Consider the following 25,844-nt stretch of genomic DNA (forward strand, 5'->3'; position numbering starts at 1 on the left):
TTTAGGCATCAACCAACCCAATGGTCTCAACTGTGTTTTTATGCTTGTCCTTCTGTTTAAAGCATCGCGGAACTCTGAAGCCAAATTTCAGTTGCCCCTACCGTTCCATTCAGAGGACAAAATGCCAGACAGGTCCATGCCCTTTCCCCCATTATCTTACCCCTGTCTCCAGAAGTTTCTGCCAGTTGGGTTTCAGGTAAAAGAGAACACCCCTCCAGGCTCCAGGGAGGGTGGCTCCCCTCACCAGCAGGATAGAGAGGATGATATAGGGGAATGTAGCTGTCACCCACACCACCTGGAAGGAAGGAGAGCAGACATCAGGTTATCACTGTGCTACCCAGGAAGAGTTCAGGAAAGAAGTGGGTGGCTATTGGTGTCATTTATTCTTGAAGATCTCCAAGAAAGGAGACCCTCACCTCTTTTTTTTTTTTTTTTTCCCTGTAATTTTAAGAGGCAGGGTGGTGTGGTGGAAAGATGATGGGCTTTAGAATCAGACAGACAGGGACATGATTCAGAGCTCGGCCAGTACTGTAGTATTGTTTGTTGTTAGCTGCCTTTGAGTTGGCCCAGACTCACGACAGCCCCATGCAAAACGGAATGAAACACTGCCCAGTCCTATGCCATTCCTATGATTGGTTGCAGATTGGACTATTGTGATCCATAGGGTTTCCATCGTCTGATTTTTAGAAGCAGACTGCCAGGCCTTTCTTCCTAGTTTGCCTTAGTTTAAAAGTTCCATTGAAACCTGTTCAGCATCATAGCAACAGATGAGCCTCCACTGACAGACAGGTGCATTACCCATGATTCAAACCCAGGCCTCCCACATGGAAGGCGTGAATTCTACTACTGAACCACCACTGTTCTCGCTTGGCCAGTACCAGCTACCCCTATAAAATGGAGACAATATCTAGCAGGAGACAGTATCATTGTTAGCCATCGTATCTAAAGCACTGGTAAGGTCCAGGATGGTTTTCAATAAATGACTGCCACTATGATACTGGCAATGGGTTAAAAGAATTTTGAAAAAAAAAAAATCACATAGAGGCTCTTCTTAGGATTGGCCTACTTCCATAACTTTCTAAAAGACTTGGTGAAGAGATTGAGCATCATGGAATGTGACTGTTCCCCTGCCTATGGCTGTCTAGGATACTGGGTTCTGAGTTTGAGACCCTCTGGGGCCCCTTGGCAGGCCTGGATCGTCAGCCAGAGTCCCCCTCACCTTGCCAGATGTTTTGACGCCTTTCCAGATGCTGAAGTAGATAATGGTGAAGATCAGCATGATGCAGAGGGCAAGCTGCCAGCTGATGCCCCCCAGGTCCTGGAGTCCCTTAGACCGGTGTATCTGCAGGACGTGGCGTCTGGGGTAAAAGAAAGAGGCCTGTGAGAAGCTCTGACAGTGATGTGAACATACAGTCCGTGATGCCTCTAGGAGCCACAGGGTCCCTGAGCCCAGGAGAAGAGCAGCATGCCAGCCCACTGACCCTGGAAGAGTGCTGAGCGCAAAGGCGTATCTCCCCAGCTCTCCTTTCTTGGCTGGGACCCAAGCCCCTTTCACCAACACAACTGGAATTTTGGTGCACGAAGATTTGTATGTGTGGGTCCCGAGCCCCCTCTGCTGCCCCAAAGTAGCTCTCTCTGCTGGCTGCCACACTGCCTGAAATTCCAGCTTGAAAGTATACTACCTTCTCCAAGTATCTTCTTCCGAAAGGTAGATCCCCCTTCTGAAGTCAACACATTAAACCATAAACCATCTGTAGTAGTTTAATGCTTTGCTTCTATGACAATTGGCTGAGAAGAGGGCCTAGGAAGAAGAGTAGTTTTGGAGCAGGGGAGTAAGTTTGGAATGTGAAGGTAGGGGCCAGTCTGGGTACACTGGGGCAGCCTGGTATGGCCCATCAGAAAAGAAGGGAGAGGCACAGTAGGGTCAGGTTACAGAGCACTCAAAAGCAGTCTCCCAACTCCAATTCCTGCCTGGGTGCCTGCTCTGTCATCTCCTCACTCACACAAGCTCACCAGCCCTAAGAGCGTCATCTCTCAGAAATCCATCAGGAAGAAGCCAAACCCCAGGGGTGTGTCCTGCCCCTGACAGACCACCCCCTCACTTACATGCACTTACGTGTAAAACTCTTCAGCTGGGGAGGTGGAGTGGAGGGTCCAGGTGATGTTGTCCTGGGAGAAGTAGTTGGTGCAGTTGCCCGTGTTCCAGGGGTTCTGGCAGCTGGTCCAGGGCAGCTGGTTGGTGAAGGAGGAGATGAGGTAGTAGAGCGCCCAGGCAATGATAGTGTTGTAGTAGGAGGCAATGTAGAAGGCAATGACACAGATGGTGTAACCGATTCCTGGGAAGCAGGAGACAGACAGTGAGAGAGGACAGGTTTAAAGGGCAGCCCAATGTGGAGGATTGAAACCAGGCACTGGAGGGCATTGCAGCCTGAGTGAGGGGTAGAGGTGGGTTGTTGTTGTGAATTGCCATCAAACTGGCTCCGAGTCATGGCGATCCCATGTACAACAGAAGGAAACATTGCCTGGTCCTACGCCACCTTCACAATCAGTATTCTTGAGTCCATTGTTGAGGACACTGGGCATTTTGAGTGCCTTCCAACCTAGGGGGCTCATCTTCCAGCACTATATTGGACAATATTCTTTTTTATTGTACTTCAGATGAAGGTTTACAGAACAAACTAGTTTCTCATCAAACAGTGAGTACACATTTGTTTTATGACATTGGTTGACAACCCCACGACATGTTAACACTCTCTCTTCTACCTTGGGTTCCCTATTACCAGCTTTCCTGTTCCCGCCTGCCTTCTAGTCCTTGCCCCAGGGTTGGTGTGCCCCTTAGTCTTGTTTTGTTTTATGGGCCTGTGCAATCTTTGGCTGAAGGGTGAACCTCAGGAGTGACTTCATTACTGAACTAAAAGGGTGTCCCAGGGCCATACTCTTGGGTTTTCTCCAGTCTCTGTCAGGCCAGCAAGTCTGACCTTTTTTTGTGAGTTAGAATTTTGTTCTACATTTTTCTCCAGCTCCTTCCAGGACCCTCTATTGTGATCCCTGTCAGAGCAGTCAGTAGTGGTAGCCGGGCACCATCTAGTTGTGCTGGACTCCATCTAGTTGTGCTGGACTCAGTCTGGTGGAGTCTGTGGTAGTTGTGGTCCATTAGTCCTTTGGACTAATCTTTCCCTTGTATTTTTAGTTTTCTTCATTCTCCCTTGCTCCTGAAGGGGTGAGACCAGCGGAGTATCTTAGATGGACACTCACAAGCTTTTAAGACCCCAGACACTACTCACCAAAATACAATGTAGAACATTTTCTTTATGTTATGCCAATTGAGCTAGATGTTCCCCAAGATTATGGTCTATTGGGCAATATTCTGTTGTGCTCCATAGGGTTTTCATTGACTAATTTTTGGAAAGAGATTGCCAGGCCTTTCTTCCAAGCCTCTTTTAGTTGGGAAGCACCTCTGAAACCTGCCCACCGTGGGTGACACAGCTGGCATTTGAAATACCAGTGGCATAGCTTCCAGCATAACAACTTACAAACCACCACAGTACAACAAACTGACAGACAGGTGGTTGTGAAGTGGGTACTGTCACTCATTTTACTCCCCAAGGACTCAGGAAGATGGTGGAAAAGTGGCGATCTGGTACATTATTTATATGTATTTGCAAAGTGACATGTTTTAGAAAATGTGTGTGTGTGTGCTGGTAATGCGTTTAAAATTCTATTATTTATCTTAACGTTTTATTCTATTCATTTTATTACTTAAATAATAAAACTTATTTTATTTAAAATGTATTATTTAGCTTACCTTAAATTACCATTTATTTGCTCCCCTTTAACATCTTTTTTTATTGTGATAAAAATATATGTAACAAAACATTCGTCAATTCAACGATCTCCTTTACCAAGCTTACAGTCAAAACTGTAATTACTCAAGTTATTTCCCAGGGATATGTGGGTCCTAAGTGATTCCAAAAGAAGGTCCCCAGCTCCCACCACTCCCTTGGGAGGCTGCATTCACCCACCACCCAAGCCCTCCAGTTACCTTTGAAGATTGGGCAGATTTTCCGCCATATTGAAATGCATCCGTTTCTGTGGTACTGGCCCAGCGCCAGCTCCAGGTAGAAGAGTGGGATCCCTCCGAAAATGGCCATGATGGTGTAGGGGAGGAGGAACGCCCCTGAGAAAGGTTGGAGACAATTTCACTTCCTGCCCTTATCTGTCCTAGGCAGCCCAACTTCTCTGGACAAGGGGCCTCAGCCGTCAGGGAGTCCCGTTCTGTGCCAAGTGACTTCCTACTGTGCCTCCATTGTCTTAGTGCTTCGCCAGAAATAGCAGTGAACAGAGCTACATGGCTAAAGCGAGGTTTTGGAAGAAGACAGCTTAAACAGAGAGAAAGCTGGGTTTGGGAGTCAAGAGACCACACACCAGTACCAGCTCCACTTCTACCACTTCCCCTCCTGGAGCCCCGATTTTCTCCCCTATGAAAGGACAGAGTTCAGGAGGGCTGAGTTTCCCAAGCCCAGCCACACATACTCACACAGACTCCTAGATCCGTCCCCGAAGTCCTGAAGCAGGATCTCCAGGTACAAGTACATCACACATTTCTTTTTCAAGCTCCCCAAGTGATTCTCATGCAATAGGTACACAGACCATTGTTAGGGACCAGGTCACCTGTGAGGTACCTGTCAGCTTCAACCACTTATAGAGTCTCTGAACCAGTGTCTTTGCACATCTGTATTACCCATGGTCTCAGACGCATGATTACTGACATTTGGCTATCTTCCCACAATTCCACCGAGCCAAAATTATCCTTCACGAACCACCTTCGCAGGTATGTCTTAAAAAAGGGTAAGATTTCACAAAATGAGAATGCTACCTCACTGGACAGGCTGGGCCTTGTGGAACTGCATGACTGAGGCTGAATTTGTAAAGTTTTACTAGCCCAACAGGTGGAGCAACTGTGATTTCCCCTGATAACTTTCCCTCCATCAAGTGCTCTGAAGCTGGGAACCTGAAGTCAGAGCAACTCAGAAAAGACCCACCTAACTTACAATCACACTGGGTACATCTAGCTTGAGAAGAAGAACCACATTGTGCTTTTGCTGTAGCCTTCATCCAAAGGGTTTGCTCGGCCACCTTTAGAGCAGCAGTGACTGTAGGGGAAACATCACCAGTGACCCAGCCCCTTCTATAATGCTCAGGCTAAAGGTGAGTCCTCCCAGGCTGTAGTAAGGTGATTATGACTTCCTCTCCTCCCAGCCAGGAAGCTCTGGGCTTCCAGGGCCCATCTGGAATTGCCTTTGCAGCTGCGTGGACAGAAGTCCTCAAAAGACACAGCCAACCCAGGCTACTCCGTTGGGTCATGGGAGATGTGAGGGTGGTAGGAATGAACTATCCCCAAACCTCATTGTAGCCACCCTCTCAAATCTATTGCCAGAGCTCCTGTCAAAATAAATGTTGACTGATTTGACTCCCAGAGCCCTGGCTGTGCAGTAGTTGAGAGCTCAGCTGTTAACCAAAAAATCGGCAGTTCGAATCCGCCAGCCACTCCTTGGAAACCCTATGGGGCGGTTCTACTCCATCCTATAGGGTTGCTATGAGTCGGAATCAACTCGACGGCAACGGGTTTGGTTTTTTTGGTTGGATTTGACTCCCAGTTCTTGTCTTTGTTGTACTCTTGTTAGCAAATCCAGTGTACACACAGAGGCCCATACCTATTCACTTCTTTCCCCTGCCCTGCTCTCCCTGGGGTTCATGCAGCCATGCCTACAGTCAGTTACCACGTTTAATAATCTGCAAGTTAACTTCTCTAGATGCTTTGAGGGGTACAAGGAAGAACAAGAGATGGTCTCTGGCCTCAAACACTGTCATAGGAGATACAATGTATCTCCATGTGTGGTTTGGGGTTGGCATTAATTTCATGCCATGACTGGGTTCAGCTTTAGATTCAGCTCAGACTGGTAATTTAAGACTTTGTACCTAAACTGAGGCCCTTCCCTTAAACTCACACAGGCCCAATAGGGTCTGGGACCCTGAAACCACCTCTCAATTTTTTCTTGTGCAGATCTAATCCCTCTGGAACCTTCAGCGCGGAACCTGCCACCTGGAGTAAAAGAACCCAGCTCACCATGGACAGCCTTTCCCTCCCCTCTGGTGTGGTGGAGGGCAGAGCTTGGGGAACATGCGGATGAGAAGAGGGGCCCTTCCATAAAGGAAGCACTAGTGATGATAGGAATCTGCTGAGGTCAAGTTTGGGAGAGTGTCTGGTTATCTAGTGCTGCTGTAACAGAAATACCACAAGTGAGTGGCTTTAATGAACAGAAATTTATTTTCTCACAGTTTAGGGGGCTAAAAGTCCGAATTCAGGGTGCTGGCTCTAGGGGAAGGCTTTCTCTCTCTGTTGCCTTGGAGGAAGGTCCTTGTCTCTTTGAGCTTCTGCTCCTGGGCGATCTTCACGTGGCTTGACATCTCTCTTCCCCCACTTCTGCTTGCATTTAATCTCTTTTATCTCAAAAGAGATTAACTCAAGATATACCCTACACTAATCCTGTCTCATCAATATAACAAAGACAACCCATTCTCAAATAGGATTATAACAACAGGCACAGAGGTTAGGATTTACAACACATATTTTGGGAGGACAATCCATAACAGAGAGCTTTATTCCAACTTTACAGCCCAAAGCATCTCAGACATGCTGATCTAAACTTTTGGCTCACTGAGGATTTTTCTTTTAGGCTAGCTTGAAAGTCTAAGCAATCATGTTCCCAGACTCATGTCAATTAAACAAGACAGAAAAGACATGGCTTATCCTTTGGCCTCCCGAGAGGATCTACAGCCCACACCTAGGTTAGAGCCCCACTCCATGGCCCAGGATACTGACCTCCTCCATTCTGGTAACAAATGTAGGGAAAGCGCCACACGTTGCCCAGGTCCACAGCATAGCCAATAACTGAGAGAAGGAAATCCACCTTCTTGCCCCAGGTCTCCCGTTCCACCTGATGAACTTCGGCCACTAGGGTGGTGGTGGCTGCTGGGGTGGAGTGCTGGGTGTCATCTCCTGCACCAGGGCTGGGAACCGATGAGTACCCATTGGAGATTTGGCCAGGTTCCGCTTTATCCCCTGGGGCAGGGACACCTTTCCGTAGAGCTCCGTTTCCCTGACAATCTTCTCCATCCTTACACTCTGACAGCTCCTTCTGAGAATTTAAGGGAGTGGTCTCCATCCTGCTGATGATTAGTAGCTGATACTGGTGTCCATCTGCCAAGGGCCTGAACTGAATCCTTGGTCCTGGGATTCCTCAGAGCTTTATAGAGATGGGCTGGAGAGTTCTGTTGTAAAGGCATGTAGAGAAAGGAGAATAAAATTAGGCATTCTGCTTGTCTTTGGTATTAAGTCATCATACCTCTTAAACTACATCCGTGAATGGGATCACAGATGCATCTGTTAAATATGAAGACATCTTTATGCCATAAAGGGCTCAATACAATCAACTAAGTTTTTCAACCTATACCAAAAAACCCCAGACCCACTGCCATCAAGTTGATTCCGACTCATGGTGACTCAATGTGTTACAGAGTGGGACTGCTCCATGTTCTTGGTTGTAATTTTTACAGAAGCAGACTGCCAGGCCTTTCTTCTGCACTGCCACCAGGTGACTTTGAACCGCCAACCTTTAGGTTAGCAGTCGAGTGTAAACCATTTGCGCCACCCAGAGTGTCAAAATGCGATCAAGTAATTTGTAAAGTAAAAAACAAAACAAAAATAGCCCCCCCCCCAAAAAAACCTTCCAGCGAACATGGCGCCATAGACGAGAGCACCGCGCCATCCCTCCACAGCAAAGACCTGAAAAACTAAGTAACACAGAGGCAAACAACATTCCTGGAACCTGAAGCATCAACTGAAGAGATGAAGAACTCAGCCAAGCACTAAATGGAATAAGAAACTGACAGAGGACAGACGTCAAGGAGAGAGATGTGCAGAGGGCCCCATCAGCTAATACGGCAAGGATCCGCCATCCTGTACTCCTGTTGGGGATTGGCAGACAGGGAGCACAGGAAAGCAGCTTCGCAGAACTCCCAGCAGGAAATAGGGCAGCCAGTAACCAGTGATACGTGCTTTCCTACTCTCCATTCTCTCCCTGCTTCTCTACTTCCAACCATCCTGGCTGGCTGCAGTGGCTCTGCCAGCTGCAAGTACAGCCTCCAGTGCTGTTTTGATTCTCCTCACCCACACCTGAGATTGGCGGACGGAGAGTATGGGAAAGCAGCTTCGTCAAGTTCCCAGCAGAGCACCTGGTAAGGAGCAATGTATGCTTTCCCAACACCCCCCCTTCTTCCTCCCCTTTGGCCTCCTTTGCTTCCTGCCAGGCACAGTCTCTTGGCCAGGAGGCAACTGCTTTGGCCTCAGGCTGCTTGTATTTGGCCTGCCCACACTGGTGGTGCTCCTGAGCTGGTGTTGGTTCTTTCGGTTTCTTCTGTATGCCATCTTTGCTTCTTCTTGAAAGGCTGTGAAGAAGCCACACTCGACTGGGGAACCACTCCCTCGGCCCGTGACACTACGTTGGTGGAATCCTCGGGGCTTTTTTTTCTTATTTTGTTTTGTTCTGTTTGTTTTCTTTTTCTTTCTGCAACTTGGGAGCCCCTTCTAGCTGGGCTGCACTGCACAATTAAGGAACCACTCCCACAATCTGCACAGCTGCGTAGGTGGAATTCCTGGGCGAATTTTTTTCTTTTCTCTCTTTTTCCCTTTTTGTCTTTCTTCATTTCTCAGTTCTCATCTCTCTACACTTATCTTCTTTTCCTGTCTCCTGAATACCTGGTGCTGTACGATATCTATACTCCCTCTAGCCAGGCTATACTGGATAGCCTGGGAGCCACTTCCCTGGTCTTAGCAGCCCCACTGGTGGGACTCTGGGACTCCTGGGGACTTTTCTTTCCTTTTCCAAACTTTTATCTAGTTTTTTTTCCTTTTTACTTTTCTCCATTTCTCAGTTTCTCATCTCTCCACTCCAACAGTAAGCTCCCTTAGCACTCTTTTTTTTTCTTTCTTCCTTTGCTTGTTTGTTTTTGGCTTCTGTTTCTCTCTCCTCTTTCCCATACCCCTATTAGCTCCACACATCACAACCTCCCCCTCTTTCCTGCCTACCTGCACTGTGCACTGAACATCACACCTGTAAGCAGCACAGGCACAGCTTACTGGAACCTGCCCAGCCTGATTCCTGGCCTGCTCTGTTGACCCTAGTACGTGCCACAAACAACTCTTCTCAGCCCCTCCCTCAGCTGGACCTGGCCTGTTGCACCATAGCTGATTGACTGGCCCTGCCCATTGGACAAGGAGGTGAAAACTTTCGTGACTATAGACAAGCAAACAAGAAAGAATGCACAGCTTGCCTGCTCAGACATAACCAAATAAAACAAAAAAGCAGGACAAAACAAACAACTCTACAATCAAGAAACAAAGAAAATAACTACTGAATGTCCCAAAGACAGCAGACACTATCAAAACATATTTTAAAAAAAAGGATAGGATCCAGTAGGTGTCCAAAATAAAATACCAGATAACTTTCCAGTAGAAGAAAAGGCACTAGAACTACCCAACAGGGAATTCAAATCTCTAATATTCAGAGCAACCCAAGAGTTGATGCAGAAAACAGACAAAAATGAGTTAAAAATAGACACATTTATGGAAAAGGCAGACAAATTCATGGAAAGTACAGACAAAAAAAAAAATGGAACAATTCAGGAAAGTAATACAGGAACAAAATGCCAAAATAAATTCACAACTAGAAATCATACAAAAACAACAATTAGAAATCCAAAAGATAAACAACAAGATTTCAGAAATGGACAGTGTCACAGAAGGGCTGAGGAGCAGATTTGAAATGATGGAAGACAGAATCAGCAAAACTGAAGACAAACACTTGGATACAACTCTGTTTGAGGAAAAATCAGAAAAAAGAACAAAGAAAAATGAAGAAACCCTGAGAATTATGTGGGGTACAATCAAAAGAAAAAAATTGCAAGTGATTGGAGTTCCTGAACAGGGAGAGAAAACAGAAAACACAGAGAGGATCATTGAAGAATTGCTGACAGAAGACTTCCCTAATATCATGAATGATGAAAATCTGACCATCCAAGAAGCTCAAAGAACCCCATGTAGAATAGACCCCAAAAGAAAAACACCAAGGCATATCATAATCACACTTGCTAAAACCAAAGACAAAGAAAAAATCCTGCAAAGAGCTCGAGAAAAACAGAAAGTCACACACAGAGGAGAAACAATAAGACTAAGCTCTGATTATTCAGCAGAAACCATGCAGGCAAGAAGGTAATGGGATGACATATATAAAACCTTGAAAGAAAAAAATTGTCAACCAATAATATTATATCCTGCAAAACTTTCGTTCAACTATGATGGTGAAATTAGGACATATCCAGATAAAGAGAAATTAAGGGAATATGCAAAAACCAAACCAAACTTACAAGAATTATTAAAGGGGGTCCTTTGGTCTGAGAACCAATAACATCAGACCATAGCCTAAACAAGATTGTACCAGCCAGGTACCAACCTAGGAAATGAACTCTCAGAGACTATCCACAACCAAAACAATTGCAACAGGGAACCAGAGAGGTTAATCTGTAAATGACAACAACATCAGAATAATAAAAGAGGGAGTAAATGGGGTAGGTATAGAACTTTCTAATGGAGAGGAAGGCAAGGCATTACTGAGTAATAATAGACTGGTTCAAACCTAGGAAGATAAGGGTAAATTTCAAGGTAACCACAAAGAAACTTAACAAACCTACTCATCAAAATAAAGAAGAAAAACATAAAGTCGCAATAAAAACAAAATCTACAAAAACAAAAGAAATGAAAACGAAATCCACAAACAAAAGGAACTCAGCACAGGAGAGTAAGAGGAGCAATGAAAATGTCAGCACCACAAAAAAAAGCACTACAAAATGACAGCAATAAACTCACACCTATCAATAATTACACTGAATGTAAATGGTCTAAATGCATAAAGAGACACAGAGTTACACAATGGATAAAAAAAAAGAGAATCCATTAATATGCAGTCTACAAGAGACACACCTGAGAAACAAAGATGTAAATTTACTAAAAATTAAAGGATGGAAAAAATTATATCAAATAACTACCAAAAAAGAGCAGGAGAGGCAACACTGATCTCAGATAAGATAGACTTTAAAACAAAATCCACCATAAAAGACAAAGAAGGGCACTATACAATGATTAAAGGGATGATCCATCATGAAGACTTAAGCATAATAAACATCTACGCACCCAATGACAGGGCTCCAAAATACATAAAGAAAACTCTAACAGCACTGAAAACAGAAATTGCCAGTTCCACAATAATAGCAGGAGACTTCAACACACCACTCTCAGTAAAGGACAGAACAACTAGAAAGAAACTCAACAAAGATACAGAAGAACTAAAGAGCACAACCAGCCAACTTGATCTCATAGACATACATAGAACACTCCACCCAACAGCTGCAAAGTAGCCATTCTTTTCCAACGCACATGGAACATCTCTCCATAACAGACCACATCTTAGGCCACAGAACAACCCTCAACAAAATCCAAAACACTGAGATAATACAAAGTATCTTCTCTGTTCACAATGCCATCAAAGTAGAAATTAACAACAGGAAGAGAAAGGAAAAAAAAAAAATCAATTACATGGAAACTGAATAACACCCTGCTTGGAAACCACTGAGTAATAGAAGAAATCAAAGATGGAATCAAAAAGTTCCTACAATCAAACGAGAATGAAAACACATCATAACAAAACCTTTGGGACAGAGTAAAGGCAGTCCTCAGAGATCAATTTATAGCACTAGATGCACACATCAAAAAAGAAGAAAGGGACAAAATCCAAACATTAGTTACACAACTGGAACAAATAGAGAACAGCAAAAGAAACCCACAGCCACCAGAAGAAAGGAAATAATAAAGATCAGAGCAGCAATAAATGAAATAGAGAATAGAAAAACAATAGAAAGAATCCACAAAACCAAAAGTTGGTTCTTTGAAACGATCAACAAAATCGACAAATCACTGGCCAAATTAACAACAGAAGAACAGGAGAGAATGCAAATAACCCAAATAAGAAATGAAATGGGGGACATTACAACAAACCCAACTGAAATAAAAAGGATCATAACAAGAGTATTATGAAAATCTATGCCAACAAATTTGAAAACCTAGAGGAAATGGACAAATTTCTAGAGACACACTACCTACCCAAACTAACACAAAATGACGTTGAAATCTGAATAGACCCACAACAAGAGAAGAGATTGAAAAGGTAATAAAAAAACTCCCAACCAAAAAAAATCCCTGGCCCAGATGGCTTCACTGGAGAATTCTACCAAACATTCAGGGAAGAGCTTACACCAGTACTACTCAAACTATTTCAGAACATAGAAAAGGAAGCAATACTTCCAAATTCATTGTATGAAGCCAGCATAACCCTGATACAAAACCAGGCAAAGACACCACAAAAAAAGAAAATTACAGACCAATATCTGTCATGAATATAGATGCAAAAATTCTGAACAAAATTCTGGCCAATAGAATTCAGCACCATATTAAAAAAAATAATACACCATGACCAAGTAGGAGTCATACTAGTTTTGCAAGGATGGTTCAACATTAGAAAATCAATCAACATAATCCACCACATAAATAAAAGGAAAAGAAGAGAATCACATGATCGTCTTAATTGACACAGAAAAGGCATTCAACAAAGTCCAATCCCATTCCTGATAAAAACTCTCAATAAAGTAGTTACAGAAGGAGCATTTCTCAACATAATAAAGGGCATCTATGCAAAACCAATGGCCAACATTGTTCTCAATGGAGAGAGGCTGAAAACATTCACCTTGAGAACAGGAACAAGACAAGGATGCCCTTTATCACCACTCCTATTTAACATTGTGTTGAAAGTCTTAGCTAGAGCAATAAGGCAAGAAACAGAAGTAAAGGGCATCCAAATTGGTAATGAAGAAGTTAAACTGTCCCTATTTGCAGATGATATGATACTATACTTAGAAAATCCAAAAGACTCCATGAGAAAACTACAGGGAACTAATAGGAAGATTCAGCAGAAAAGCAGGATAAAAGATAAAAATACAAAAATCAGTTAGATTCCTATACACCAATAAAGAGAACAATGAAAAGGAAATCAGGAAAACAATACCATTTATAATAAAAAACAAACAGTAGCCCCTAAAAAAAAATTAAAAAGTTGGGAATAAATCTAACCAGGGATGTAAACAACCTATACAAAAACCCCAAAACCAAACCTAGTGCCGTCGAGTCAATTCTGACTCATAGTGACCCTATAGGACAGAGTAGAACTGCCCCGTAGAGTTTCCAAGGAGCGCCTGGCGGATTTGAACTGCTGACCTCTTGGTTAACAGTTGTAGCACTTAACCACTACACCACCAGGTTTTCCGACCTATACGAAGAAAACTACAAAACGCTACTGCAAGAAACCAAAAGAGAGCTACATAAATGGAAAAACATACCATGCTCATGGATAGGTAGACTCAACATCGTGAAAATGACAGTTCTACCCAAAGCGATTTATAAATACAACGCAATACCGATCCAGATACCAACAACACTCTTTAAAGAGATGGAAAAACTTATCATTAACTTTATATGGTAGGGAAGAGGCCCCGGATAAGTAAAGCACTATTGAAGAAGAATAAAGTAGGAGGATTCACACTACCTGACCTCAGAGCCTACTGTACAGCTATGTTAGTCAAACAGCCTGGTACTGGTACAACGACAGATACATTGACCAATAGAACAGAATTGAAAACACAGATGTAAATCCATCCACCTATGGTCACCTGATCTTCGACAAGGGCCCAAAGTCCATCAAATGAGGAAAAAACAGTCTTTTTAACAAATGGTGCTGGCAAAACTGCATGTACAACTGCAAAAAAATGAAACAGGACCCATAATTCATACCACATATAAAAACTAACTCAAAATGGATCAAAGACCTAAATATAAAGCCAAAAACCATGAAGTTCATAAAAGAAAAAACAGGATCAACGCTAGAGGCCCTAATATACGGCATTATCAGGATATAAATCACAATTAACAACACACAAGCTCCAGAGGATAAGCTAGATAACTGGGATCTTCTAAAAATTAAACACCCATGCTCATCAAAAGACTTCACCAAAACAGTAAAAAGGGACCTACAGACTGGAAAAAGAATTTGGGCTATTACAAATCAGACAAAGGTCTAATCTCTAAAATCTACAAGAAAATCCAACACCTCCATGACAAAAAGACAAATAATCCAATTAAAAAATGGGCAAAGGAAATAAACAGACACTTCACCAAAGAAGACATTCAAGCAGCCAACAGACACATGAGGAAATGCTCATGATCTCTAGCCATCAAAGAAATGCAAATCAAAACCACAATGAGATACCATCTCACCCCGGCATCACTTGCACTAGTCAATAAAACAGAAAATAACAAATGTTGGAGAGGCTATGGATAGATTGGAACTCTTATGCATTGCTGGTAGGAATGCAAAATGATACAACCATTTTGTAAAACGATATGGCGCTCCCTTAAACGATATGGCGCTCCCTTAGAAAGCGAGAAATAGAAATACCACATGATCCAGCAATCCCACTCCTGGGAATATATCCTAGAGAAATAAGAGTGGTCACACGAATAGATGTATACACACCCATGTTCACTGCAGGATTGTTCACAATAGCAAAAAGATGGAAACAACCGAGACGCCCATCAACAGATGAATGGATAAACAAACTATGGTACATACACACAATGGAGTATTATGCAACAATAAAGAACAATGATGAATCTGTGAAGCATCTCATGACATGGATAAATCTAGGGGACATTATGCTGAGTGAAATAAGTCAATCACAAAAGGACAAATATTTTATGAGACCACTACTGTTAAAAACTCATGAAAAGGTTTATACATAAAAAGAAACAACGTTTGATGGTTACGAGGGAGGGGAGGGGTGGGGATGGAAAAACACTTAATAGATAAGCAGTAACTCTGGTGAAGGGTAGGACAGTACACAATACTGGGGAAGCCAACACAACCTGTACAAGGCAAGCCCAAGGTAGCTCCATAGACACGTCCAAACTCACTGAGGGACTGAATTGCTGGGCTGAGGGCTGTGGGGACCATGGTCTCAGGGAACATCTAGCTCAATTGACATAACAGAGTTTATAAAGAAAATGTTGTACATTCTACTTTGGTGAGTAGCATCTGGGGTCTCAAAAGCCTGTGAGCACCCATCCAGGATACTCCACTGGTCTCACCCCTTTGGGAGCAAGGAATAATGAAGAAAACTAAAGACACAAGGGAAAGGATTAATGGACCACATCTACCACGGCCTCCACCAGACTGAGTCCACTACAACTAGATGGTGTCCGGCTACCATCACTGACTGCTCTGACAGGGATCACAATAGAGGGTCCCAGACAGAGCTGGAGAAAAATGTAGAAGAAAATTCTAACTCAAAAAGAAAGATCTGACTTGGTGGCCTGACAGAGACTGGAGAAACCCTGAGAGTATGGCCCCCAGACACCCTTTCAGCTCAGTAATGAGGCCACTCTTGAGGTTCACCCTTCAGCCAAAGATTGAACAGGTCCATAGAACAAAACAAGACTATAAGGATGCACCGGCCCTCGGGCAGGACTGGAAGGTAGGAGGGAACAGCAAAGCTGGTAATAGGGAAGCCAGGGTTGAGAAGGGAGAGTGTTGACACGTCATTGGGTTGTTAACCGATGTCATGCACAAATGTGTGTACTAACTGTTTGATGAGACACTAATTTGTACTGTAAACCTTCATCTAAAGTTCAATAAAAAAAAAAAAAAGGATCTAAAAAAAAGTCTGCAAATCACCAAGGTTTCACAAGGCCCTATTTAAGAGCAAAGCATTCACTTCACCTCAAGGGACAGAAATCTCACCCTCTAGCACCAGTAACTGGTGTGTAGTGGTTAAGAGTTTTGGCTGCTACACCTTGGAGAGAGGCGCCTGGGGTCTTAAAAGCTAGCAAGCGGCCATCTAAGATGCATCAATTGGTCTCAACCTACCTGGATCAAAGGAGAATGAAGAACACCAAGGACACAAGGTAATTATGAGCCCAAGAGACAGAAAGGGCCACATAAACCAGAGACTACATCAGCCTGAGACCAGAAGAACTAGATGGTGCCCGGCTACAATCAATGACTGCCCTGACAGGGAACACAACAGAGAACCCCTGAGGGAGCAGAAGAGCAATAGGATGCAGACCCTAAATTCTCGTAAAAAGACCAGACTTAATGGTCTGACTGAGACTAGAAGGACCCCGGTGGTCATGGTCCCCAGGCATTCTTTTGGCCCAGGACAGGAACCATTCCCGAAGCCAACTCTTCATACATGGATTGGACTGGACAATGGGTTGGAGAGGGATGCTGGTGAGAAGTGAGCTTCTTGGATAAGGTGAACACTTGAGACTATGTTGGCATCTCCTCTCTGGAGGGGAGATGAGAGGGTAGAGGGCGTTAGAAGCTGGTGAAATGGACACAAAAAGAGAGAGTGGAGGGAGGGAGCGGACTATCTCATTAGGGGGAGAGCAATTGGGAGTATGTGGCAAGGTGTGTATAAGTTTTTTATGAGAGACTGACTTGATTTGTAAACTTTCACTTAAAGCACAATAAAAATAAAAAATAAAAAAAGTTATTGCTGCTAACCAAAAAGTTGGCAGTTCGAATCCACCAGGTGCTCCTTGAAAACTCCAGGGGACAGTTCTCTACCCTATAGGGTCACTATGAGTCAGAATCGACTAGACGGCACTGGGTTTGTTTTTTTTTTTAAGTACCGGTAACTAAGAAGAGTGTAAGACAAGGACTCATTTCATGGAGCACTTACTTGGTCTTGGATGCTGTGCTAGGTCCTGGGAAAACAGTAACCTAAAAAAGAAGCCATTTCTTCCCGTAAGTAGATAAGGACAGTCTTCTCCATTATTTAAGCTGAATACCCCAAGTTATATGCTATATAAGCTGTAGATATGATTTAAAAAGTAAAAGAGCAAAGGATAGAGGGGGAAAGGCAGCCCCTTGTGCGGCAGCCCTAGCCTTAGCTGAGGACTTCTTCACCTCTCCCTCAGCGCAGGTCTTGGAAAATTTCGGGCAGATTCTAGCTGCCTCCAGCTGCAGCTGAGTCCTACCCCTCTGTGCTTTGCCCTTCTGCTGAACAGAGTTCCCATCTTGCCCCTGAAAGTCCCAATGGGACTTAAACGGCACTGCTCTTACCATCCCCCAGCAACTTCTGTGGCTAATCCCCTTGTCCTTCTGCAACTGTGGGGCAGGCAGGGTCACCTCTCCTGCGGGCTGGGAGAGTCAGGAGAACAAGCATGGGAGTTACTGATGCAGTATGGCTGGTGTCTCCATCACCATGAGCCTTTGTGGGGAGGGCTGGGCGCAGGCCACAGCGCCTTCATATCACTGCCCTGAGCTGTGGGGAAGTCAGCTCACCTTCCTCGGGTCTAGAATGAGGGCTGAGACATCAAACATAGGGTAGAAATCTGAGCCCTTTTGGACTTTATACCTGTGACCTGTTATAAAGTCGTAAGCAGTCAAGACATCCAGCTAACTTCGTTTCTCCAGGGCCTGAACTTTTCAAAATCTTGAAACAGCTTGTGAGTTGAAACGTGTTTCTGTTTAGCTAAAATCACATTATACTATGCTAGAAAAAGATGTCCAGGGATGGACTGGTTCCACTACTGATAACTGCAAAGACTTGGTGTCCACCCCCAGATCCAACAGGAGCAGGATGGCTAGGAACTGGTAACTGATAAAAATGGCAAATGTAATAACAACTCAAGAAAACATTTACACACAGAAAAAAAAAATCTTTGATGGTTACAAGGGAGGGGAGGGGTGCAGAGGAGAAATTACTAACTAGGTGGTAGACAAGTGTTAACTTTGGTGAAGGAAAAGTCAATACACAATGCAGGGGAAGTCAGCACAACTTGTCCAAGGCAAAGTCATAGATGTTTCCTAGACACATCCAAACACCTTGAGGGACTGAGTTACTGGAGACAAAGGCTGGGCACCATAGTCTCGGGGGACAACTAGGTCAACTGGCATAACATAAAGAAAATGTTCTACATCCTACTTTGGTGAGTAGTGTCTTGGGGTCTTAAAAGGTTTTAAGCAGCCATGTAAGATATATCTACTGGTCCCATCCCATCCGGAGGAAAGGAGAATGAAGAAAACCAAAGACATAAGGAAAATATTAGTCCAAAGGACTAATGGACCACATGAACAACAGCCTCCACAAACCTGAGCCCAGAAGAACTAGACGGTACCCAGCTACCCCCACCAACTGCTCTGACAAGGATCACAATAGAGGGTCCTGGACAGAGCAGGAGAAAAATGTAGAACACAATTCAAATGCATGAAAAAAGACCAGACTTACTGATCTGACAGAGGCTGGAGAAACCCCTAAGACTGTGATCCCTGGGACATCCTGCTAACTCAGAACTGAAGCCACTCTAGAAGCCTACCTTTCAGCTAAAGATTAGACAGGTTTATAAAACAAACGATAACACACGTGAGGAAGGTGCTTCTATGTTCAATCAAGAATACAAGGCCAAATGGGCAACACCTGCCCAAAAGCAAGATGAAAAGGCAGAGAGGGTCAGGAAACCCAGACAAACCAACATGGGGAACCTGGAGTGGAAACGGGGAGAGAACTGACACAATGTGGGGATTGCAACCAATGTCACAAAATGATTTGTCTATAAATTTTTCAATGAGAAACTAATTGACGCTGTAAACTTTCACCTAAAGCACAATAAATATTATTTTTAAAAGGCAAATGTATGTTTCCTACCTATCTGGGAGCTCTCAGTGGCTGTAACTTAACTATCTGCACATAGAAATGTAAAGACAATAATGCAGTGAGTAGAAAATTAGAACGCCAAGTAGTAGATACACATGGATGACTCTGTATATAAATATTGGCAAAGATTAAACATGAACACCAGGTGATATAAGTAATTAGAGTTTGTGTTCTTTGGGTTCTTTTTTTTCCTGTAAAGCGGATAATAAAAATTTTAAAGGGATTGGTTGTTGCCAAAAACACCTACAATAACAAGAAAGAAATCAGTGCTGTGTAGCTAGGCTGGTGGAGATGGTGGTATGTGTATTTGCAGAGAGAGGCAGGTGTCCTGTGCTCTATCCTATTCAACTATTTGGTACCCACCCCAACTCCACCTCAAGTTCAAGGATACAAGAATCACTTATAAGAGAATACAAACTTCTCACAGGCTGATCTAGATAAAACCTCATTCTGCTCATTTTTTTTTTTTTTTTTTTTTTTAATGTGCTAACTTCTCTCTGTTCTCCCTTTCCTGGTACCTTAACTGGAATTGACAGACTTTTTAAATAACCACGCATCCTCACATCCACATAAGACAAAACAAAAACCCAAGCCTGCTGCTGCTGTCAAGTTGATTCTGACTCAGGGTGTCCCCATGTGTTACAGAGTACTGCTCCATAGGGTTTTCTTGACTAAAATCTTTACTGAAGAAGACCACCAGGCCCTTCTTCCACGGCACTGCTGGGTGGGTTAAAAATCATCAAGCTTTAGGTTAGTAGTCAAGCACAAACCACTTGCACCACCCAGGGATCTCATCTACCATAAATAACTGCTTATTCAGGACAAAGGTCTCTTTTTTTTTTTTTTTTAAAGTTTTTTGTTTTGTTTTAATAAGAGACGATGAGATGTCAATATATATAAACACACAGCTACTACACTGTCTGAATTTGGTGATCTCTGGTTGTGTCATTTGAGGAAGGTCTCTGTACTTCTTTCCAGCCTATACCAATGGCATGTTTTGCACATTAAACATCAAATAACTTTACCAGATGGCAAGTATAAGGAACTTTACCACGTGTAGCCCTTGGCACCCAGCCCAGATACCTGCCTGTGACCTTGGCCCTTTTCCACTTGATCTTTTTTTCTCTACCTTCAAAACTCTACCCAGCATTTTCTTTAGGAACGTCTTCCTATTTTCAATCACAACTTTCCTCTTGTTTAAATTGAAGCTCAAAGAATAACTGCATTACCCAACATTTCTCCAGCCCATCCACCAAGTCAGGAGGGGTCTACAGAAGAGAAACGAGGTCCATCTCGGGAGCAATACATTTAGTTGGGGAATAAGCTTAGTTATAACAATGATCGCTACCCTCCTTCCGCAGAAGCAGAGTGACTGGCTCCAGATTCCGTTTACGGCGTATTCGAGTTACGACGAACAACGCTTACCACCTAGTGTCCCTTTTTTTTTTTTTTGGTACATCTTATCGTTAGTAATATGCCCTACTATAGTGTTGCAGCTCATAGTTTGCTGATGTTATCATTTGCAGACATTCACTCACAGGTGTTCGATGTTACGATTTACTGTTCAAAACACTGCCATATAGCAGGCAACAAAGAAAACTAAAAAAAAAAAGAGGTTTTCAACTTATGTCAGAACCAAATTACGACAGGGTTGTAGGAACGGAGTCCCGTCCTAAGAAGGGGACTACCTGTACTTTCTCCCCTGGGACATCCTGCAGGGAGAATGGAACACCTGTGTGCAGGCAGGTGGACTACTGGAGGGCACTACAGGTGTGTTCTTAAAGGTCCTTGATTTCTTGGCAACTATGACGAGCAGCTCCAGGAAGAATAATACACTGGTCTCTATTTTTGTTCTCAGCCACTACAAAGGTCTTGTTTCCTAAAATAGCCCCCTAGTACTTTTTTTTTTTTTTTCAGCAGGCCGAAATGGCCAAGTCAGAAGAAAACCTGGTAGGGGGCATCCCTCGCAGAGCCAGGGCTTCAGGTCTCTCTCCAGAGGTTGGTCTCTCTCCATCCCAGCTCTGCTTTCTAGGCGTTCTCCTATTGCAGCTCCACCCCTGGGTCTAGAACCTGGCGTGCAAACAGACAAGCTACCGTCTCTCAAAGCCGCCAAGTAGCAGGAGGTGCACATCTCCTCATCCCTCTGCCTCTCCCAGTTGGAGGAAAGCTCCTCCCAGTTACCAGTCAGGTCGGTCAGGAGCTGCATGGACGTGCCTGGGCCCCCTTCTGTCCGCAAGATCCTGCCTGATGGATCTGGACTCTGTTCCCACTTTTCTGATTCTGCAGAGCACTGACCAGCTTTTTCTACTAAGACTGACAGATGACAACGGTTGAGAGCGAGCTGGCCCAGGAATACAGAAGTAAGAGTTGTTAAAAAGTTGGTTTCTGAGAATGCTGTCTTGAAAGCCTTCCTTTTTGTTAAAGGTTTTTTATCTGGCTGGATGGGAAAACTGCAAAGGAGGTCAGTATTGCAACTGTGACCTCCTCCAGGCAGCCTTTGAGTCTCTCCATGGCCAGAAAAAGCTCCAGAAGCTTCCTTTGCACCTTGAACGTGTGCCATTATCTCAAGTTGAGCAGGTGACAGGCTGTGGGTGGGGTCAGGTATGCCAGCTCTGCCATGGGAGGACAACCCAACACACATGGGCCTCGTCCCCCCCCACCCCCATCTCCACACTCAAGGGGCCACATAGTGGTACCTTTGATGGGCTGACAGTCGTGGTTGACTGACTTTTTATTCACACTCCTGGTTCCTCTCAGCCCTGTGACTGGGCTAATTCACTCCATTTCCCCCCTAGTCAAAAGAGTTATTTCTATTTAAACAGCTCTTGATCAAATCTCCATTCCTCTTTCCACAAACTCTGTCTCTGTAGCCAGGGGAACCAGTATCTGAACAAGCATGTAATTACAATTAGTCATAAAACCACCCAGCCCTTTGGAAATGCCCGTGACTCTGTCTGTTTGCTGTCCATCAGCACATTCTCGGCCGAAACACCACAGAAATTTTGTACTCGGACTTAGTGTGTCAAGATTTAAGTAAGTTCATTTCTCAGGGTACTCCCTTTTCATTTTCAAAAACAAAACAAAAGGAAAAAACAGCAGGAGTTAGGCATCTACCACTGAGATAAGATTAATTATAGGTCATATAGCTAAGTGGTAATTTGCATTTTCTCTTCAGAGGGAGTCTAAAGTTCCCAAGGCAGTACCGGGGGTGATAGGAATTACAGAGCTCTGGTGCTGCCCAACGACACTGAGCTTGCTCTCTGCCACGGATAAACGCTATCTATCTTCAGCAAAGGCACCTATGTGCCTATTACACGGTGGAGTCCCTGAGTGGTTCAAATGGCTAACATGCTTGGCTGCTAACTGAAAGGTTGGAGGTTCGAGTCCACCCAGAGGCACCTCATAAGTAAGACCATGTGATCTACTTCCAAAAGCTCAGCCACTGAAAACCCTATGAAGCACAGCGCTAGTCTAACACACGTGGCATTGCCATGAGTTGGAACCGACTCAACAGTGACTGGTTTTTTCTGACTATGTGCTAGGTACTTCAGAGACAAGACGGACACAGTCTTGCCTAATGGAGCTTATGATCCAAGGCCAAAATCTGGAAAGAGTTAGACCAACTGCTACGGAAAACAGTAATAGGTTTAAGGAGGGAGAGGTCGGAGCTCCTTTTCAGTGCTGTGGCCTTCCCTACCATACCCTGGGATTTCTGCCGACCTGCTACAGTGTGCTCCTACCTCTCAAGTTGCCCTCAGGATTTAAAAGCTTGCCTTTGGCGCTACTGCTCAGCTGCTGTCCCAGGACCCCGGATTTAGTCTTTGCTCGAAGATTCCCATGGTGGGTCATATTTGCGTCTGCTGAAGGTACAAAGCTCTCTGTGGTATCAGTGTCGTAGGTTCTAAGCCACTGGGACACCTGGCTTGTCTTTCAAACTAAATAGAGTCCATGATATAGCTGAAGGGGGCAGACAAAATCTGCTTTTTTTTTTTTTTTTTTGCATTTAAGGGGTAGAAAAGAACTCCAGGATCATCTTCTTATCCAAAGGATTGACTCCTCGTATGAGGGAGTCAGACAGTTTAATCTCCTGAAGAGGAATCACATAGGCTAAAACCCTTAGGGCCATTTGGGTGAGTTACCCTGAGAAAGGAAAAGGTCTTTGCCAGAGCTTTCTCTGCCTGGAAGAAAACAGCCCTGAGCTTCTCTCTCCACACAGAGTGTAAAAATCTAGACGATTAGCTGTGTGTGGTGGGGTACAGATCATTCCAGAGGCTGGCTAAAAGTGCAATGGTTTATTTATTTTGACTTTAATAAAAATAGATTTGGCATCGATAGGTGTGATCAGCCCCCTCCTCCGATGAACATGTCTTCCAGCTAAACAGCCAAGCCTAGACTCATGGCTTTCTTGAGTTGTCATTGAATAGTTTCTGTGTGTCCACAACCTGCAGTTCTCCTTTCTGTCTCACAGGCCTGCACTGGAATCCCAGATCTACCACTTACTGGCTGTGTGACTTTGGGTAGGTTACTTAACATCTCTGAGCCTCAATTTCCTCAGTGTAAAAGCAGATCTTTAAAACTCTTACTGTGTAAAGGCTGCTGTGGGGATTAAATAAATGTATGACAAATGCTTGGCTCAGTGTCTAGCCCATGGAAAGCGACAATAAATGACAGTGAGTTGATGGCCATTCCCACTACCACACACATGCAATCCATTCTGCTTTCCTACTTCACACTCCAAGCAGGGATACTGAGACCCACAGGATTAAGTGACGTGGAGCCAACATAATGAGTGGTTTGGGTCTGATCCTAGGGCCCTCATCTCTTTCCATACACGGGGCCTCACTGGTTCACACTTGTTCCTCTCAATCAGTGTCTTGAAGTCACCTGAGAAACTTGTAAAGAGTAGAGTACTGGGTTCACTCCCACAGATTCTAATTCAAGAGATCTGGGCTGGGGCCTAGGGATACACATTTTAAACAAACACACCTCCCTTCCCGCCTTGTGATTCAGGGACAGGTGAGCCAGGGACACTGCTCAGCTCTCTCTCTTGATAGTTCACTCAACCACCCATCCAAGTTGCAATGAGGCATTTCACCAGTGACTCTGAGTGAAACGTGGATCACTAACACATCTACCCAGTGTGTTACTTGTTGCCTTACCTTGAGCGCTGGTTGACAGCATGTGTGCTCTGGACAAGGCTGACGGGCCACCACTCCCCCACCCGGCATCGGGGCTCTCAATTAGCAGGGGACAATACAGCCAGTCTCCTGCACGCTGAGCTCACCAGATGCATCCATCCCCAACCCATCCTGTGGGCTCGTCCTGCCTCCTTGGAGGCCTGGTTTCAGTCTACCTCCTTCATGAAGCTCTCTCACCACCCGGGCCTGGGATAATCACCTTCTACTCTGTGTGAGGAGTCACTTGTCAGTCATCATTGGTAAATGTGTATCACCAGTTAGCTTTGTGTGTATATTTGCTTTGTGCCCCCCAGCTAGCCTGGAAGCAGGGCCACGGCTTAGCCGTCTCTGTGTCCAAGCACTTGCTCCCAACACTAAGGGTCTACTTCAGGTTTACAGGGCGCAGGGCAGGTGGATCCACAGCGGTGTTGGCAGGCTTGAGCCCAGGTGAGGCACCTTTCTTCCCTGGGCTTAAGGCAAATGGGATCCAGGTCCCCTTCTCAGGGACCCTTGTCTCTCTTCTTCATCCTCCTGTCCCCCCTCTCTCCTCCTTCATTCAGAGGCTCTTCTGTGCATCTTGGGAATGGGGAAGGGCTGCCACAACTGTGATTTTAATGGACTATTTTATGAACCAGAGAAAATTGACCTATCTAAGACTAAAGAAGAGCCCATGTTATGCTTTTAGACTTTGAAACAAGTACAGGCAGGCACACCCATCAACGGTTTGTGCTCCAAACCACGAGTCGGTTGTCTGGAACTTGGAACATATTTTCTACTCACAGAAATAAATGCTATAAATGGTGTTTAGCTTTCCAAGCCAGTGTACAAAATCCTACTTTAACCATAAAATAATAAAACAACAGAAATGAAAGCTGAAGAACAGGGCATTATTAAGTACTACAAAACAGCGAGGGGAGGGTGGGGCTGATTAGAACTTATCGGGTTTTTTTTTTTTTTTTAATTTTTAAAATTTTTAAACATTCTTTCTGGCTCTTGAGGAAAATTGAATTTGAGGAGAGAAGGACAAGGAAAGAGACTTGTATAGATTCTGTGGAAAGGCCTTTTAGACACTTTTAAGGGCTTTGGAAGTTGCTGACACAGATTCCATGTTACAGGTAACTTCACAACTTAAAACTTTTTGCAGAAACAAAACCACTTTCACTCAGTGGCTGTAATATGTTTGAACACGGACAAGGCTGGAGAGAGATTTAGGAAACTCCAAACAGGTGATGACAAAGACTAAGCAGGTTTAGGAGTGTCACTTACATTTTCTAAACATTCTTTTCTTGTTGCAATGTTATTTATACCCTGACTGGGCAGTGTTCCATTCTGTTGAACATGTGGCCGCTCTGAGTCGGAAGCAACTCAGCAGCACCTAACGACGGCAACAACAGCAACATACGCTGAATAGAAATCGAGATAAAAAACGTGGAAAAATTGCCACACATGGCTTTTCTTTTCCTCAGTACAAATACATTACTAAGACTACTTTGGCGTGAAGCAGCTACGATTAGACCCCCAGAGGGAGCCCAGGGAGGGAGAGGAGAAGAAAACCAGATCCAGGCAGAAGGTGTTATGAAGTGAGGACAGAATACCTGTGTCCACAAGCAAGGTAGAAGAGGAGGCTGGGAGGAGGAAGGGGTTTGAAATGGAATTAAACAAAAAGCAAGTGGTGAAGAAGAGACGAAAGAGGGGACTGGGCCATCCTGCTGGGTGGGCAGCGAACCG

The 25,844-nt window shown here is 44.2% G+C and overlaps 1 protein-coding gene across 1 annotated transcript in view; it reads right to left on the minus strand.

Annotated features, from left to right (window-relative positions):
- The window catches only part of SLC6A4 (solute carrier family 6 member 4), a 52,966-nt gene that overhangs the window by 21,040 nt on the left and 6,082 nt on the right, over positions 1-25,844 (minus strand). The window contains exons 2-6 of the mRNA XM_003416785.4: positions 6,884-7,332; positions 4,043-4,177; positions 2,117-2,336; positions 1,220-1,358; positions 161-295 (exon numbers count right to left, since the gene is read on the minus strand). Of these exons, the coding sequence (XP_003416833.1) occupies positions 161-295; positions 1,220-1,358; positions 2,117-2,336; positions 4,043-4,177; positions 6,884-7,226 (972 nt within the window). The 5' untranslated portion in view covers positions 7,227-7,332. The remainder of the gene's footprint in view (positions 1-160; positions 296-1,219; positions 1,359-2,116; positions 2,337-4,042; positions 4,178-6,883; positions 7,333-25,844) is intronic.

This window comes from Loxodonta africana, chromosome 18 (genome assembly GCF_030014295.1).
Source record: "Loxodonta africana isolate mLoxAfr1 chromosome 18, mLoxAfr1.hap2, whole genome shotgun sequence".
NCBI classification, from domain to species: Eukaryota; Metazoa; Chordata; class Mammalia; order Proboscidea; family Elephantidae; genus Loxodonta; species Loxodonta africana.